The sequence below is a fragment of the Leuciscus leuciscus genome, assembly GCF_965113295.1.
Source record: "Leuciscus leuciscus genome assembly, chromosome: 10".
Taxonomy (NCBI): domain Eukaryota; kingdom Metazoa; phylum Chordata; class Actinopteri; order Cypriniformes; family Leuciscidae; genus Leuciscus; species Leuciscus leuciscus.
In genome coordinates, this window is record NC_138734.1 from 2,467,191 (window position 1) to 2,486,354 (window position 19,164).

General features: G+C 42.5%; 1 protein-coding gene across 2 annotated transcripts in view; it reads left to right on the top strand.

Moving 5' to 3' along the window:
• The window catches only part of abcc8b (ATP-binding cassette, sub-family C (CFTR/MRP), member 8b), a 98,352-nt gene that overhangs the window by 6,259 nt on the left and 72,929 nt on the right, over positions 1-19,164 (top strand). For both annotated transcript variants that reach the window (XM_082182143.1, XM_082182144.1), the window contains exons 4-9: positions 1,085-1,206; positions 3,700-3,866; positions 13,650-13,892; positions 16,001-16,189; positions 18,400-18,564; positions 18,953-19,108. In XM_082182143.1, the coding sequence (XP_082038269.1) occupies positions 1,085-1,206; positions 3,700-3,866; positions 13,650-13,892; positions 16,001-16,189; positions 18,400-18,564; positions 18,953-19,108 (1,042 nt within the window). The remainder of the gene's footprint in view (positions 1-1,084; positions 1,207-3,699; positions 3,867-13,649; positions 13,893-16,000; positions 16,190-18,399; positions 18,565-18,952; positions 19,109-19,164) is intronic.

Genomic DNA, 19,164 nt, shown 5'->3' on the forward strand with positions numbered 1-19,164 from the left:
GAACCACACATTCAAAACAGAATAGATTTCAGCCTTGTGCCTTTCAAACACTGATGACTGCAATTTCAGCTGAATACACCCCTCAATTATTTGTTCGAATTACAGTATGTACTTTTAGTTTCTACCTTTTTTTTTCTCATTACTGTAATTCCGTAAATTACTACAGACACAAACTGCTAATTTTCATTTACCTTAAAGAATTGTTATGTTAGGGTTAGGGTTAAATTGAAATTGTTCAAACTGTAAAGATGAAAAGTTAGTATTTTCTGTATTGGTGTTTGATGCTAGTGTGTTTCCTCTCAGTGTGTTCTGAGTGACAGTGTGTGTTATCTCAGTGAGGGTTGTGTGTAGTGTTTGGCTGCACTGAGCCTGTTTTGAGCCATGTGTTAAGAGTTGTGTTGCTTGGGGTGAGTTTTGCAGGTGATGTGAACTGTTTAGCTCAGGTGACTGTTGGTAGTGCAGACTGTAGTTAGAGTTTTGCACATGTGACTCCAGTTGTGCTCACTGTCGTTTAGCAATCGAAAAAAAACTGTAATTTCAACATTTACTAATACACTATTAAAATCAAAGGTTGTATTTGTTAACATTAGTTAATGCACTGTGAACTACCATGAACAATGAACAGCTGTATTTTTATTAACTAACATTAACAAGGATTAATAAATACAGTAACACATGTATTGCTCATTGTTAGTTAATTGCACATGAATGTTAACTAATGAACCTTATTGTAAAGTGTTACCACTATTTCAAGTAAATGCTGTTCTTTTTAACTTTCTATTAATCAAAGAATCCTGAAAAATAAAATGTATCACGATTTCAAAAATCTGAAACAGCACAACTGTTTTCAACACTGATAATAATCATAAATGTTTCTTGATCATCAAATAATCACATTAGAATGATTTTTGAAGGATCATGTGACACTGAAGACTGGAGTAATGATGCTGAAAATTCAGACTTGAATCAGTCTTTCGGCACAGAATAACAGATAATAACACATGCGGTTCAGCTTGAGTCGTGTGTGTGTGTGTGTGTGTGTGTGTTCTGCAGTGTTTAATAACTGAATGTGTTTCTTCTCCAGGTTTAATCAGTCTCGTCATCTTCACCTCTACATGCCGGCAGGACTCGGGATTCTGGCCGCCATCACATCCATCATCTATTACCACAACATCGAGACCTCCAACTTCCCCAAGCTGCTTATAGGTATAATAAACCATTCCAGATTCACATCAGTGCAGTTATTATTATCATCCCTGAGATAAACACTGAATGTTGTCAAAATACTGGCAGTGAACAGACAGTAGGCTCTTATTCTATATGGCAAGGCAATTCTGTCAGGACCACTATTGTCAAATACGATTGGCAATTAGCATACAGTTTGGATTGGCGGTATGGTTCTGTTCTGGGTGAGAACTCCCTGCGCATCCATGCAGCCTAGCCTAGATAAGAGCAGCAATAACCCCCCTTAGGGTAAACAGAACAGACACAACATGAATGTATGCAGATATCATTTATTCTGATTCAAGGGGAATCAGAATGCCAAATCCTGAGAAACGAGAGGAGCTGGGGAGAGAAGAAGGGTAATTATCTCCTGAGAAACGAGAGGAGCTGGGGATGGAGGAGGGTAATTATCTCCTGAGAAACGAGAGGAGCTGGGGATGGAGGAGAGTAATTAGCCCCTGAGAAACGAGAGGAGCTGGGGATGGAGGAGGGTAATTCGCTCCTGAGAAACGAGAGGAGCTGGGGATGGAGGAGGGTAATTCGCTCCTGCAAAACAAGAGGAGCTGGGGAGGGAGGAGTGTCATTATCTCCTGAGAAACGAGAGGAGCTGGGGATGGAGGAGGGTCATTATCTCCTGAGAAACGAGAGGAGCTGGGGATGGAGGAGGGTAATTATCTCCTGAGAAACGAGAGGAGCTGGGGAGGGAGGAGGGTCATTATCTCCTGAGAAACGAGAGGAGCTGGGGAGGGAAGGAGGGTAATTATCTCCTGAGAAACGAGAGGAGCTGGGGATGGAGGAGGGTAATTCGCTCCTGAGAAACGAGAGGAGCTGGGGATGGAGGAGGGTCATTATCTTCTGAGAAACGAGAGGAGCTGGGGAGGGAGGAGTGTCATTATCTCCTGAGAAACGAGAGGAGCTGGGGATGGAGGAAGGTCATTATCTCCTGAGAAACGAGAGGAGCTGGGGATGGAGGGTAATTATCTCCTGAGAAACGAGAGGAGCTGGGGAGAAACGAGAGGAGCTGGGGAGGGAGGAGGGTCATTATCTCCTGAGAAACGAGAGGAGCTGGGGATGGAGGGTAATTATCTCCTGAGAAACGAGAGGAGCTGGGGATGGAGGAGGGTCATTATCTCCTGAGAAACGAGAGGAGCTGGGGATGGAGGAGGGTCATTATCTCCTGAGAAACGAGAGGAGCTGGGGTGGGAGGAGGGTCATTATCTCCTGAGAACCGAGAGAAGCTGGGGTGGGAGGAGGGTAATTATCTCCTGAGAAACGAGAGGAGCTGGGGATGGAGTAGGGTAATTATCTCCTGAGAAACGAGAGGAGCTGGGAATGGAGGAGGGTCATTATCTCCTGAGGAACGAGAGGAGCTGGGGATGGAGGAGGGTAATTCGCTCCTGAGAAACGAGAGGAGCTGGGGATGGAGGAGGGTCATTATCTCCTGAGAAACGAGAGGAGCTGGGGAAGGAGGAGGGTAATTATCTCCTGAGAAACGAGAGGAGCTGGGGTGGGAGGAGGGTCATTATCTCCTGAGAACCGAGAGGAGCTGGGGTGGGAGGAGGGTAATTATCTCCTGAGAAACGAGAGGAGCGGGGGATGGAGTAGGGTAATTATCTCCTGAGAAACGAGAGGAGCTGGGGATGGAGGATAATTATCTCCTGAGAAACGAGAGGAGCTGGGGATGGAGGAGGGTCATTATCTCCTGAGAAACGAGAGGAGCTGGGGATGGAGGATCATTATCTCCTGAGAAACGAGAGGAGCTGGGGAGGGAGGAGGGTAATTATCTCCGAGTAACGCGAGGAGCTGGGTATGGAGGAGGGTCATTATCTCCTGAAAAACGAGAGGAGCTGGGGATGGAGGAGGGTCATTATCTCCTGAGAAACGAGAGGAGCTGGGGATGGAGGAGGGTCATTATCTCCTGAGAAACGAGAGGAGCTGGGTATGGAGGAGGGTCATTATCTCCTGAGAAACGAGAGGAGCTGGGGATGGAGGAGGGTCATTATCTCCTGAGAAACGAGAGGAGCTGGGGATGGAGTAGGGTAATTATCTCCTGAGAAACGAGAGGAGCTGGGGATGGAGGAGGGTATTTTGCTCCTGAGAAACACGATAGCTGCTGATAATACTGAAGGAGCTTATATATGTATACAGTGATAGGCGTTGTATTCCTATAGCTAGACGTGGATCAGTTGAGAGTCACTGATGCGAGCTTGACTAAGGTGACCTGCCAGAACTGACACTACACTTGATGTTTATTTACTTAGCAAATTTCATTCACTATGGCAATTCAAAATGCTTTACACAGAAAGGAATTAAAATAATCACAAAATAAAAGCAAGGAAAATGAAAAACAGTTATAAAAGGGATTAAAAGAGATACAGTATATGGTACAGTTATAAAATAGACTGTAAACAGTAAAGAGTAAACAGATGATACATAGATACACAGACATATGGAAATATTTTTCTTCCTGTCCAGCACTGCTGATCTATTGGACTTTGGCCTTTATCACCAAAACCATCAAGTTTGTGAAGTACGACTCTCACGGCATCGGGCCGAGACAGCTGCGGTTCTGCATCACGGGACTCCTGGCGCTCCTGTACGGGCTTCTGCTGGGGGTCGAGGTCAACGTGATCCTGCGCAGGGTAAGTGTGGGATCCGGGAATATAGCGGGAATATCTGGGATATCTGTATCTTGTGTTTAATGGAACTGTCTATGACTCTATGCTTACTGTATATATAAAAATATATTGCTATTAGGATATATATATAAATATAAGTTTCATAAGTTCATAAGTTTCAGATCAGTAAGAAGGCTCTTATGCTCACCAAGGCTACATTTATTTGATTAAAAATACAAAAAAAGTAAGAGTAATATTGTTAAATATAATGACAAAATAACTGTTTTCTATTTAAATATATTTTAAAATATATTATACTCCTGTGTTTAAAGCTGAATTTTCAGCACCTTTACTCCAGTCTTCAGTGTCACATGATCCTTCAGAAATCATTCTAATATGATGATTTGAGGCTCAAGAACCATTTATGATTATTATCAAAGTTGAAAACATTTGTGGACGATTATTTTTTCAGGATTCTTTGATGAATAGAAAGTTGTATTTTATTTATATGAAATAGAATCTTTTTTTAACATTACAAATGTCTTTACTATCACTTCTGATCAATTTAATGCAGCCTTGCTGAATAAAAGTATTGATTTCATTTATTTCTCCAAAAAAAAAAAAAAAAATCTTACTGACCCCACACTTTTGAATGGTAGAGCACATATGTGCTCTACCATTCAAAAGTGTGGGGTCAGTAAGAATTTTTTAATTTTTTATATCAAGTATATATACTGTATATCTTTTCTTTTACAACTGAAATTATCTGGCAGAAAACGAAATTATAACACTTTAATAAAGTCCCATTTTTAATGCATTAACTAACATTGAGCAAAACATTTGCTTCAGAATGTATTAATCTTGTTAACATCAATCAATAAAAATACAGCTGTTCATTGTAAGTTCCTAGCAAATTAACAAACAACTTTTGATTTGAACAATGTATTAGTAAGTGTCAAAATGAACATAGTCTACAATTAATAAATGATTTAGAAGCATTTTTCATGAATAAAGTTAACAAATGGAACCTTATTGTAAAGTGTTGCCATAAATAAATAAATAAATAAATAAAAATATATATTTGTAGCTTGTCTGAGAAAATGCCTCGTAATCATTCTCCTCCATGTCAGACATCAGATGTATGCATGAGGACATCGTCGCTTTAAGTCCGGCATGATCCGCTCTGTGTGTTGCGTAATAGCCCTGCTGTGGCTCGATGTGAGATTAAAATGCTGAGAACCTGCACTTCTGTAGTTTACAGCCGAATCAAATGACCACGCAACTCACAATCAACTTCTGTTGACGCAAATCCCTCACTCTTCTCTTGCTTCGCTAAGCTGTTTATCGGGACGCTTGTGTTCTGTTGCTTCTGAGGAGAGCGGAGGCTCAGGCCAGGTCTTGAACTTATGACTGCTTCAAAATGAATGTGCATAACTCATCACTGGGGATAATCCCATCTCGTAACCGTACCGTGTTCGGCCTCACATTATTAGAATAAAGTTTTGGGAAATTACCAGATGGGGAAAAAACAGCTATAGGCTACATACTAATAATACAATTCAAGTAGTGTCAAATTACAGTTTGCCAAGAAATATTATGCATCATCTGTTTTGGGACATAATTATATGTAATTTTGTAGTTTAGAAACAATTTGTAAACAAAGTATCCAGACATGCAATCTATTGTGCAAAACAAGGATCAAGTCTTACTCATGTTTGTTTAATAGAGCTAATAGTTTTACTTCTGTAACCCTTGTTGAAAAAGAAATAAATTTCAGTATACTTTTTTTAAAAAGATTACCTATAACAGAAATAAATTCATTTAAATAATTGTTTTGAAGTGTGAACTGGATGTAATGTTTTCAGATGCTTAATTGGATGTTATCACAATTAAATGAAAATATATTATAGTTTAAAATGCACATTAAATGCATTTAGTTGCATTTTAAATGTATGACTTCAGTATATATTTAAGTCATTTCATACTTCTAATGTCTTTGAAATATGTTTCACGAGTTCACATCTACATATAATTAGTACAATAAGTTTATGCGTATTTGGCGTGCTGTCCGGGGGGAGGGCTCCGAGCTCTGAGTTAGGCCCGAACCCAGAGTACTCCCCCCAGTTGGTAAGTGTAGATGGAACTGGACAGTGGCGGTTCTACATTGAATTACACCCTGGGCGAGACCCCCTTCGAGCGGAGCGGAGATCAATTTCTAAATTGGGCACCTGATGGCTTTGACCTTTCTTGTCCATCTCTTATTTGGCACTCGACATCGACAATCAACAGATTTCCCCTGATCCCCCCCATACCAACTGTCACTCACGACGAGTCACGACCAGAAGTCAAGACTAAACCAATTCACCTTGGTGGTGGTGACCAAGTAATCGTTTTGTATTACCTATTTTTATTAGCCATTCAGACAATTCAGAAAAACAAAAATGTGCGGGAAATATAGAGGCCTGTATTTATAATATTATGAATGAAATGTGGGTTATTTGGAAGAAAGTCGAGGTGTGACTGACTTAGATAACTATATGGATCCCCCCGTCTCCCCCCCTTGTCCTTTCATTTGGGAGAGACCCAGAGGTGAACTGTCATCCGCGCCCGCGCCTCCGCGCCTCCGCGCCCCCTCCCCTTTCCCCTTCTCAAATAAACAGCTTCTGTGCACGGCATCTTCTCAGCAAGCAGGGGTGCCTGCAGCTGCAGGGGGCGCAAATTTGCCAATTCCCCACACAGTGAAATGATAGATAATAGAAAACCGCTTCGCGGCACAGATTTTTTTTTTCTTTTTTTTTCTTCTGCTCGTGCCGGCGGCGGCGCCCCCCCAAAAATGCCGCCCCGGGCGATTGCCCGGTTCGTCCGTGCCAAAAACCGCTACTGGAACTGGAAGTGAGGAGATGGGGTGGAGGAGGGATGCTGACAAACTTTCAATGAACAGAGATAGGTCTGCTGTGAATTTATACTCTGTCATTGAGTTGATTACTGATTAATCTCCAGCTGTGCATAATTTGGTTAATTATCTGAACCTGCTCCTCCCGAACTTTGTTAATAAAACATCATTTCACGAGTTCACATCTACATATAATTAGTACAATAAGTTTATGCGTATTTGGCGTGCTGTCCGGGGGGAGGGCTCCGAGCTCGGAGTTAGGCCCGAACCCAGAGTACTCCCCCCATAAAAGCCAGGTGAGCGCAGGACAGCAATCGTAAAATGTGGAATTAATCCCCCCAAAAAGTGCAGGGCATGAGAAGGTATTTACTAAAAACGAGCTTGACTGTTCAACCGGGAGGGCTCTCGCGACATCCGACGGGAACTTGGATGCTCACGGCATCGGACGGATAAGCCCATTCGGCAGTTGAACTGTCAACTCGATGACGCAAGATTTTTACGAGCATGATTTGAGAAAGAGTTTAGCCATTCAACTGGGAGGGCCCTCGCAGCGTCCGACGGGAACTTGGATGCTCACGGCATCGGATGGGTAGGCCTCGCCAGCGGAAGGGAGGGCGCCCGCTGGACTCTGTCGGGGGGCTCGACCGGCGCTTCGAAGGGGGCTGGGACACGGGAACAGAACCCTCGCGGCCCGACGAATGGGGAGCCCACACAGCGACACGAGCGCGGCCGTCCCACGACGACTAAGACGGGCAGACTCTCACTGCGATTCGAACGGGAGGGCTCGATCAGCGCTTCGGAAGGGGGACAGAGCCCGGCCCTTGAACGAGGAGCCGTTACGCGTGCGAACGGGGGAGCCTGCCATTGTTTGTAAAAATACACTGTATTGTAGATGTTTATTGTATCGAGCTTGAACGCAGCGAACCAAATGTTACTGGAAGTGGGTTGGAGCTTGGTACTGGTACTGAGAGTGACAATGGATGGAGCGCAGCAGGTGATGGAAATGAATGATTTAATTATGGCTTGGTGAGCGTTTTGATGTGGAAGCGGCTGGATCTGATGTAGGTTTTGAACGCTTCTAATGTGGGCCGAGTGGGGATTTGAACATTGAACGTTTATACTGCAGTAAATAAAACGAGTGGTATAGTTGGATGGGGGTTGGCTAATTGAAAATGTAAACGAAGTGACCTTTTTGCTCGATCAGTTTACTACTTGTTTAATGAAGAAAATATGGTTCCGATATCTACGATCTGTAAATCTGAGATTGAAGGATGGGTATTTGAGTCGACGTTAGATGTGATAGTCAATTCGGAGCGGTGGAGAAAACCGAAGACAGCTAGGACAGACGTGCTTCCAGTGTGCAGATGGAGTTGGTGGAATGGTATGCGAGACAGAGTGTTGGAATACATTTGGTGAGTATGTCAATTGCAATAGATTGACTGGTATCCGGACGAGTGGGATAAGTTCTTGAATCCTTTAATGAGCAGGGATGTTTGAGATTTATTTATGGCGGGGGCAGGCTTACCGTAGACTAATTTATTGAAAACTGAATGCTGGTTAGATAGCTCTATTAAGCTTTTTATGCTTCTGACACCAACGTCCTGAATTTCTGGAAAGAGTAATGGGAGAGAGTCAGCGATTTGATTTTGTGCTCCTGGAACGTGTTTGGCAGTTATTACCAACTGATCAAGCGGAGTTCCAGATGAGGCATCTGAGGAGTGGCAATTAACGCGGGTGAGTAAGAACGACCTTTGTTGATGCAGTGCATAGTTTAGTTTGTCGCGATGGACCAGGATTCTGTTAGTTGACCACTTTCCCCCCTGGGAAAGCCGTGACAACTATTGGAAGGAGCTGTCAACGGCTTAAATCGAGGGGGAGAGAGATGTAATCGTAGAAAAAGGTTAAGCCATTCCGCTGATTAGAGTAAGTTATCCATAAACTTAGGGCGAGGAGGTGCGTGATGAAAGGGCGGCCTTGCGGAATTGTGTATAGCATGGTTTAGGTAGCCGAGCGGCGAGAAGAATTCGCGTTTGGAATTATTTGGGCAGTCTATGAGGTTGGACGGAAGGACTGCCTCCGCTGTGAGACCGATGCTTGCAGAGAAGAGAAAACAGATGCATGCAGTGTCCGCTGGGAGACCAATGCTCGCTGGACAGAAGAGAAAACTTAGATTCATGCTACAGTACATCCTCTGGGAGACCGAAGCTCGCTGGACGGAGAAAGGCTGAAGCAGAAGACGAGATTAGCCAGAGAAACAGTTCTGCTGCTGGAGCAGACACATCACTGCTAGCAGTAGAGAAAATGAACTGGAGTAACAAATCCTGTGGGAGCAAAGGAAACCTCACTGCTGTGGCAGTAGATAATTAGCCAGAGAAACAGAGCTTGCGGGAGCATAGGAGACATCACTACTGCGGCAGGGGAGAAAGTAGCTAGAGTAACAGAAATCCTGAGGGAGCAAAAGGAACCTCATTGCTGTGGCAGTAGAGAATTAGCCGGAGAAACAGTTCCTGCAGCCTTGTTACAGCAGTATAGAAAATTAGCCAGAGAAATAGAGTTCCTGCGGGAGCAGAGGAGACATCAGTGCTGTGGCAGTGGAGAAAATAGCCGGAGTAACAAAAAACCTGCGGGAGCAGAGGAGACATCACTGCTGTGGCAGTGGAGAAAATAGCCGGAGTAACAGAAAACCTGCGGGAGCAGAGGAGACATCACTGCTGTGGCAGTGGAGAAAATAGCCGGAGTAACAGAAAACCTGTGGGGGCAGAGGAAACATCACTGCTGTGGCAGTGGAGAATTAGCCGGAGTAACAGAAAACCTGTGGGGGCAGAGGAAACATCACTGCTGTGGCAGTGGAGAATTAGCCGGAGTAACAGAAAACCTGTGGGAGCAGAGGAGACATCACTGCTGTGGCAGTGGAGAATTAGCCGGAGTAACAGAAAACCTGCAGGAGCAGAGGAGACATCACTGCTGTGGCAGTGGAGAAAATAGCCGGAGTAACAGAAAACCTGTGGGGGCAGAGGAAACATCACTGCTGTGGCAGTGGAGAATTAGCCGGAGTAACAGAAAACCTGCGGGAGCAGAGGAGACATCACTGCTGTGGCAGTGGAGAAAATAGCCGGAGAAACAGAAAACCTGTGGGAGCAGAGGAGACATCACTGCTGTGGCAGTGGAGAATTAGCCGGAGTAACAGAAAACCTGTGGGGGCAGAGGAAACATCACTGCTGTGGCAGTGGAGAATTAGCCGGAGTAACAGAAAACCTGTGGGAGCAGAGGAGACATCACTGCTGTGGCAGTGGAGAATTAGCCGGAGTAACAGAAAACCTGTGGGGGCAGAGGAAACATCACTGCTGTGGCAGTGGAGAATTAGCCGGAGTAACAGAAAACCTGCAGGAGCAGAGGAGACATCACTGCTGAAGCAGTGGAGAATTAGCCGGAGACACAGTTCCTGCAGGAGCAGAGGAGACATCACAGCTGTGGCAGGGATGAAAAATAGCGAGAGAAACGGAAATCCTGTGGGGGCAGGGGAGACACTGCAGTGGCAGCAAACAAGATTAGCTAAGGGAACAGAGCTCCTGCGGGAGCAGAGGAGACATCACTGTTGCGGCAATGGAGCAAATAGCCGGAGTAACAGAAAACCTGTGGGGGCAGAGGAAACCTCACTGCTGTGGCAGTGGAGAAAATAGCCGGAGTAACAGAAAACCTGTGGGGGCAGAGGAAACATCACTGCTGTGGCAGTGGAGAATTAGCCAGAGTAACAGAAAACCTGCGGGAGCAGAGGAGACATCCCTGCTGTGGCAGTGGAGAAAATAGCCGGAGAAACAGAAAACCTGTGGGAGCAGAGGAGACATCACTGCTGTGGCAGTGGAGAATTAGCCGGAGTAACAGAAAACCTGTGGGGGCAGAGGAAACATCACTGCTGTGGCAGTGGAGAATTAGCCGGAGTAACAGAAAACCTGTGGGAGCAGAGGAGACATCACTGCTGTGGCAGTGGAGAATTAGCCGGAGTAACAGAAAACCTGCAGGAGCAGAGGAGACATCACTGCTGAAGCAGTGGAGAATTAGCCGGAGACACAGTTCCTGCAGGAGCAGAGGAGACATCACAGCTGTGGCAGGGGAGAAAAATAGCGAGAGAAACGGAAATCCTGTGGGGGCAGGGGAGACACTGCAGTGGCAGCAAACAAGATTAGCTAAGGGAACAGAGCTCCTGCGGGAGCAGAGGAGACATCACTGTTGCGGCAATGGAGCAAATAGCCAGAGTTACAGAGAACCTGTGGGAGCAGAGGAAACATCACTGCTGTGGCAGAGGAGAAAATAACATGAAACCAATGAGCTCCTGCAGTGTCTGGATGAGCAAAGGGAGGAGGAGAGTGGGGTTTGGAGAGCTGATGGTCATCTTTTTTGTGCGTTAATCTAAGACGCGATGAAGAGGAGGTTAAAGATGAAATCCTTGCAGGATTATGCATTTCTGTTGTTTAAGTGGCCGAGCACAGATATCAGTTTGCTTAGAACGATATTGACTGTCTGAGAGGTGGACGAGATCAGAAAGTCCTATTTATTGATTGATTGATTGATTGATTGATTGATTGATTGCCGTGAGGACTGGAGATCAACTGTGTTCAAATTAATGACCAGGATTCGATGAGGCTGAACGCATGGTTTTAACCTGCGTTTGGAATCCAGAGCTTAGCCAAACTGTGCAGGGCTGAAAGATCAATTATTGAACGTTTGATGATTAACAACGTCAAAGTACACTCTGATTTAGATAACGATTGTTCGTTTATCTGTTGCTGGTTACTAAGGAGACAGCTTACGTAAAAGACGACGCTTTGCATTAATTTTGTTTAGGCACTTTGTGTTTGTTTAATTTTGTTTAATTTAAGGATCACTAAACTATTGGTGTGAAGCACATTGCTTGTAACCATGTATAAAAACATTTATGCTATAACTAAGTTTCTACGCGATTTATGCAGATAAATTGCAGAACATAGTTAACGATATAAGTTAGGTTAAAGATTCTGAGCGCATGCGTTCAGCACGTAATGCACGAGGCCGCGAGCTACTGTAGGCCTACTTGTGAGTTTTAGCCACAAGAAAGCAGCGCGTTAATGACAGAAAATAATTTGGACCGACACCATTTAAAACGTGTTCCCCTCGTTATAACTGAACAACTGAATGCGATGCGAAATTTAACCACGGAGCGGAGCGCTCGCGGAGTTCAGCCAACGGGGTTGAGAGTGTAGGCTGGCCGACCGGTACTGAATCTGCGGCGCTGCTCTTTGAGGGCCTGCGGCTTCGGCCTAGAGCTGCTGGAGAAGCCCGTTCTTTCACGTGAAGAGGGCGGCATTGCCCGAAACGCGAGCGTGGTGCTTTGCAAGTCTTTAGACCATTCTCCATGGCAGGAAAAACGTTACTTGAATGATCTGGTTTAGAAAAAAAAAAAAAATGCGGAAGAAGATCGCTGGTATTTCGCCCGTGGTGGCAATGACCCGTTTATTTGGCTTGACGCCCGCAATATAACACCCGAGGATTCTGGCAAATATTCCAAAAGGACGCAAAATTCCTTCATCGGATGGGAGAGCTTGATTCGGACATGTTGGGAAGATAGGGCGCAGCCAAATTCTGACAAACTTTCAATGAACAGAGATAGGTCTGCTGTGAATTTATACTCTGTCATTGAGTTGATTACTGATTAATCTCCAGCTGTGCATAATTTGGTTAATTATCTGAACCTGCTCCTCCCGAACTTTGTTAATAAAACATCATTTAACGTGTACAGCCGAATGTACTGATAAACATGGGAAGTAAAAATATACTTTAAAGTCCGCGTGAACCGGAAGTTGCAAACGACTTTTCTCCAGTGCTGTGACGTATTTCCCAGTGAAAAGGAATATTGAACAGAGGGCAGGGTTTTACTCTAGCGCTCCTCCTCTCCATCTCTCGCTCATTACAGACTAACGATTTGAGGGGAGTGGTTAAGCGTTTCCCAACCTAAGTCCTCAAACCTACGTCATCAGGGAAGGTCCTCCAATGCAGAGGGGAGGGGCATTTTCAGATTTTGATTAAAGATTACGAAGCCAAAACATTTTTTTGTGTGTTTTAACTTGCACGGATTAATTGTTCACCACAAGACTAGTAATATGCGCTAACAAAGTAAATACGGTCCATTTTGATTTCAGTTGGACTTTAATGTAATTTCTATATTAAAACCTGTACCTGTATGTCATCATGTATTTGAATTGTATTGTGTTGCAATTTGTAATTAATAATCATGCATTTTACAGTTGCTTTAGTATGTTAGTCAACACATCAAAATAAGTGTGAAGCACAAAAGATTATAAAACAATTACGCAAAGTGTACTTTAAAGTACAACTTTTAATTATTGCAAAGTGCACTTTATAAAAGTCTACTTAAGTGTGTTAAAAAACATGCATGAAGTGTTTAAGATTTGAAGTGCGCATTCAGTACATTTGAGTGCACTTCTTTTTCACAAGGGATTTCTTAAAAACAGTCAAATAGAGGTAAAATGTGAGTCTTATATACTGTTATGAACATCTTTTCAAACCCTAGAATCACCTTTGCAAAGGATTTTTTGGGGGATTGAAGTAAACTATATGTTCAAACGTAATTGGCAAGTCCAGTTATTCTTGTAAAGTTATTCTACAAATATTAATTTGCCCAAGATCTATTGAGCCCATTTAGGATGAATTAGAACAGCAAATTTCAGCCGGACCCCATAGATGCCCTCATCGATGCTCTATGCGTCTAAATAGGAGTGAATTCCTGCATCCATGTTCCAACATTAAGTGACAAACTTTCCAAAACAGCAGCAGCGAAATGATTGTTGATGTTTTTGAGATGGAAATGCACATAAAGCTGTCGAAGCTTCACTAATGCCTGCGTTCTCGTTGGGTTTCAGCGCTACATGTGGTTTGCGTTTCCCACGGAGGTGAAGCCACCCGATGATCTTCAGGATTTGGGCGTTCGGTTCCTCCAACCTTTCGTAAACCTGCTGTCGAAGAGCACGTACTGGTGGATGAACACCTTCATCACATCTGCACACCAGCGGCCCATCGACCTGAAAACCATCGGCAAGCTGCCCATATCCATGAGGGCTCTCACCAACTACCAGAGGCTCCGCAAGGCCTTCGACGCGCAAACGGTGCGTTCACTCCTTCACTGCGTCAAAGCAATCCGTATAACATTACGAAGTTTCACTTTATTCTATTGAGCCAGTGCTGGGTAGATTTACTTTTAAATTGTAGTCAATTACAGATTCCAAATTAGAAAAATGACAAAAGTTGTAGTTAGTAACATTATCTAGATTACTCTGCTAGATTACTCTTTATGGTAATGTACTCTGACTACTTTTTGATTACTTTTTAGAATTATTTTGGACCTGACTCGTTTATCGCATTGATTTGAAGATTTTGAACATAATAATCTTGTACCATATTGATATAAAAATACAAAAAGAAAGAAAATATATTCCATTCAGAAAAATTAACTTTGTTTTATTATTATTATTATTTATTATTATTATTATTGACTTCATTTAATATTGACTTTATTATTAACTTAAAATATAAGTGCTTGCTTCAAGGGCAAAGCTGACAAAAAAAAAAAAAAGTTGGATCCCTGCATTGTATATAAATATATAACGTATGAAATCACGTGTATTTGTACATTTTAATGTGTTTGAAAGACAAAAACCTTACAGAGACAGTAATACATGGTTAAGTGACTCACTGAGTGATAATTCAAATAATAATTAATGAGTTTGTCAGGATGAATAGAAAGTTCAAAAGACCAGCGTTTACTGGAAACATTTGTAACATTACAAATGTCTTTACTGTCACTTTTTATCAATTTAATGCATCCTTGAATATTTTTTTTTATTATTCTTTTTAACACTTTTGAACGGTATTATACAACATTATGAAGAACATTGTGTCATACAACTCTTTTTACTGTATGTAGATATTCATAGTCGTCATGATCGTCAAGTGAACTGTTTAGAAATCACTTTTAAAGGGGTGGTTGATAATGATTTGACTTTTCTAACTTTAGTTAGTGTGTAATGTTGCTGTTTGAGCATTCTTCTTGAGTCTTTCCATCATTGTCTGACTTCGGTTTGAATCACAAAAGGCTAAAAGTTTTTGAAATGTTCAGTGTGTGTGTGTGTGTGTGAGGTAAAAGGACACAAGCTCTTGAAGCTCCGCCCTCTGTGCCGGGAGCAACAGCTCATTTGCATTTAAAGGGACAGACACAATAACGGTGCGTTTTACATGCTATATAAAAATATCTGTGGGGTATTTTGAGCTTAAATTCCACATACACACTCAAAGACTTATTTTACATCTTGTGAAAAGGGCATTATACCACCCCTTTAAAGTTTGAGTCTGATGCATTGTGGAATGTTACAAACTCTTAATTGAAAAATACAGAGTGAATACAGACATAACATTTATGATATCACTCAAATTGTGTGCTGGTTCATGAAAGGTCAGTGATGTATAATCTGGATTTCAGGGAAGAGCTCCATGTACGCAGACATTACATAAGTTTAAACAGCAGGATCTCTTTCTCTGCCAAAATCAGAGATCTGCAAACTTTTTTTTGTTTTTTTGTCAGAACCGTCCTGTGGTTTTGTAGACGTGCACTTGTATAACCGTGAGTGTCCCGAATACAGCAGAATTGCTTTTATCCCCTTTGTCCTGAAAAAACAGACGGGACTTCAGAAACACTTCAGATTAAGCCCCTTATGTAAGACATGGTAGAAAATGTGTTTAGGTGTGGATTTTACATAATCTGTGCATCAGTTACTAAATTACCAGTTGAGAGGTTATTAAAATTAAATAGTCAGCGAATCTCATAATCTGCGTCTGTCATCACTGCTGGCTCATCTGTCATCTCTTTCACCCACTTCTAGCCAAAATAACTTTGAATTTGGTTACATGTCTTTTTTTTTTCCGAAATAACCTGCGAGATGTGTGATATTCCATCATGTAAGCAAAGTCTAACAGTCTTTGGTTTCATTTATTCACTCATTTCATTTCTTTTTTGATCTAATTGATGACTAGTCTATTCTTGGTCTAGGGTTTAGACGTCTATTAAATTTTCACTGACAGCCCAAATTTTAGCCTAGACGTCTGGGCTGTGTTCGGACGGCTATTAGACGTCTTTTAAACGCAAAATTGCTTGCTGGGAATCTGCGTCTGTCCTCCCCGCTGGTTTATCGGTCATCTCTCTCTCTCGGTGTGTGTGCAGGAGGACGGGCCGGTCCCGCTGAAGGGCTCGAGGTGGATCTGGCGTTCCCTTCGGCTGGCGTTCGGCAGACGTCTGGTGCTCAGCATCACCTTCCGCTTCATAGCGGATCTGCTGGGCTTCGCCGGGCCGCTCTGCATCTCGGGGATCGTTCATCACGTCAGCAGTGACAATCACAGCGCTCTGCCTCCGGTACCAATGCACATATTACAGCACGTACAGTGGCCCCTACAGGTGTTTGGACAGTTAAACCACACTTAAGGTCCTTGCACACTGAGTCCGATATTCTCGTCCGAAATTTTTGCACGTTAAAAAATAAATGCGACCTCACATTGTGTCAATCACGTTTACACACTGCCTCCGAAACTTTCATCCGTCATAAAAAAAAATTGGATCGGGTTCGATTTTCTGCGTTTTTTGCATCCGTAGCAAGCATTTTGGAAGCATTTTTTTTGACATTTCAGAGCCACCAAATGACGAATACGTATACTTCGGACTCAGTGTGCACGGACCTTTAAAAATTGCCTGGACGTCATTGCATTCCATAACTAAACATCAAATCAAGGAGTGTCCAATTATTGATGTCCAACTCATGTTTGATTTGAGAGCTGCGTGGAACTGGAATAAAGTTCATGAGTAAAACTGACTACTTGTTTAGTGCTTTTCCATCCTTTTCGGAAAGATTTTATGGGAACACTTTACAATGTCTAAGGCTCCATTAGTTAACAAACTCTCTGAGGGTTTGTCATGGTGATGGATATGGCAGTGTTGATATGTTTGGTCTTGGCGAATAGATCTGCTATGCTGATTCTGTTATATAACACATGAAAATACCCGTATCAGATCTATACAGGTGGAGCGGGGGAGGTGGAGGGTTTCTGAAAAACTGCTAGTTAAGCAGCAAGCTCATTGTCCAATCAGCTCGAGCCGTGTTAGATGATGTCATTGTGTTCAGATTAGCCTGCCATCTAGAGTTTCATGACTGAACTATATATTTAACTACATTAGTTAACGTGAACTTATTATGAATTTTTTTTTATTTTAACAAAGCATTTATTAAGCTTAGTTAATGTTAATAAATTAATCAATGTTAACAAAGATAAATAAATAGCCTACCTTAACAAATGTATTGCTTATTGTTAATGCATTTACTAATGTTAAGTAATGGGACCTTATTGAAACGTGTTAAAAAGAGCTGCATACATATTCTTTAAAATTCTTGATTTTTGTGTTTCACTTACAAAAAAAAAAAATATAAATATATAATGTGTGACTTCAGTGTCCAAGTAACCTTAGAAAGTTGGACCATGATATGTTTAAAGACCTATTTGCATTTTAAAATAATTTGGAATAATATTTTTGCCCCTTTCCAGTATTAATGCATTTTTTGGAGAGCAACAAGAAAGCATTATAGCGTTAGTAAGTTCTAGTGCAACATCTGGCGCTGTTCTGTGACATCTGTATCCCTGAAGCACCAGCGTTTTAAATGTTGCCTCTTTGAATGTGTAGTAGCCATGTTCCTGACAAACACTCAGGACGATTGCTTTGCGTTTCAGTTCAGTACTTGTCAAATCTGATTGTGTGCCGCTGCATAATATTTGTCACTTGATATGCAAATGGTTTATGGAAAACCTGATTTTGAAACAAGTTCATATTACTTTCTTCTGAAATGTTTTGTTGCTAATTTGTAGGTGCACAATTTCTCTTGCTAAAAATACATGATTCTCTATTTTTACACAAGATGATGTAATGTTTATCTCATCACATGATCAGTTTGAACACACTTAAGTGGCTTCAAGAGCACAGAAATGGCTTTGATAGCTTTGAGATGAAGCTCTTGAGCTTTAATGAATATGGGGAGTTTTGCATTCAAATCACATTATTTTCCTCATATTCTCCATTGTTGCGGCTCCTCTCTTCCCAGTCTGTCAGTAACACTCTGTTTAGTTCCTGTTTCTATGAAGCCCCTCCTTCTGAAAAGCACACCGTGCTCTGATTGGTCGGCTGGTGCAGTGTGTTGTGATTGGTCGAGCGCTTCGAGTGTGTTTGGGAAATGTCCCGCCCCTTACCATAACTGCCAGTTTAACACACTACTAACTAACTCAACCAGGTCCCGCCCCTTTATTCTGCGTATTAATTATTTAAATGAGGAATATTGTGACGCGTTTGTTCCCGGAAGAAACTCAATGGAGGCGTTTCAGGAGTTCAGAAACACTGACACTGATATAGAGAAGATCTGGAGCTTTGCAGAGCTTTTTCATGCTCAAACGGCAACATTAAAGAAAAATCATTAAATTATGGGGTGAAATGTGACCTGGACATGTTTCTTCAAGATTCACCCATTGATCAATATTTTACACACTTTACACCCACACTCTTTTTCACTCTATGTGTCTTTATAGGTGAAGCTGCTTGGAGTGCACTTCATCTCCTCGCAGGCGTTCTTGGCGAATGCGTATGTTCTCGCTGTTCTGCTGTTTCTGGCCCTGTTGCTGCAGAGAACTTTCCTACAGGCCTCGTATTATGTGGCCATTGAGACCGGGATAAAACTCAGAGGAGCCATTCAGGTATGATTAATAAACCCCGAAGTTGTGCAAGTTTTTTCAAATATCCGAGTGAAACGCTTCTGGAACAAGAACAGATGTGGGCGGGGCTTGATTGTGTCTGTGGAGAATTGATTGGCTGGTTGGATGGATGTGGTTTGTTATTGGCTGATCTCATGTGAGTGACAGGTTGCCCCGCCCTCGTCATCAGAGAAGAGAAGAGATGCTGCTGTAATTCTGATTCAAGATTATTAAAACTATAATGATGTGCACTGATAAATCATTTAGTATAAACACTGCAATATTCCATACAAAAACAACTTTTATTTGACTTTAATTGGTAAGATGAAGATTAATGACAATCCTTTGATATTTTTCTAGTAACATTTCGTCATTGTTCTTTTTCCCACAGACTAAGATTTACAATAAGATCATGCGCCTGTGCACGTCTAACATGTCTATGGGTGACATGACCACGGCTCAGATCTGCAGTCTCGTGGCCCGAGACACCAACCACCTCATGTGGTTCTTCTTCCTCTGTCCCAACCTGTGGGCCATACCAGTTCAGGTTAGCATCAGGGATTGTTTCGTTTAACATTATTCAACCACCTACATGAATACATG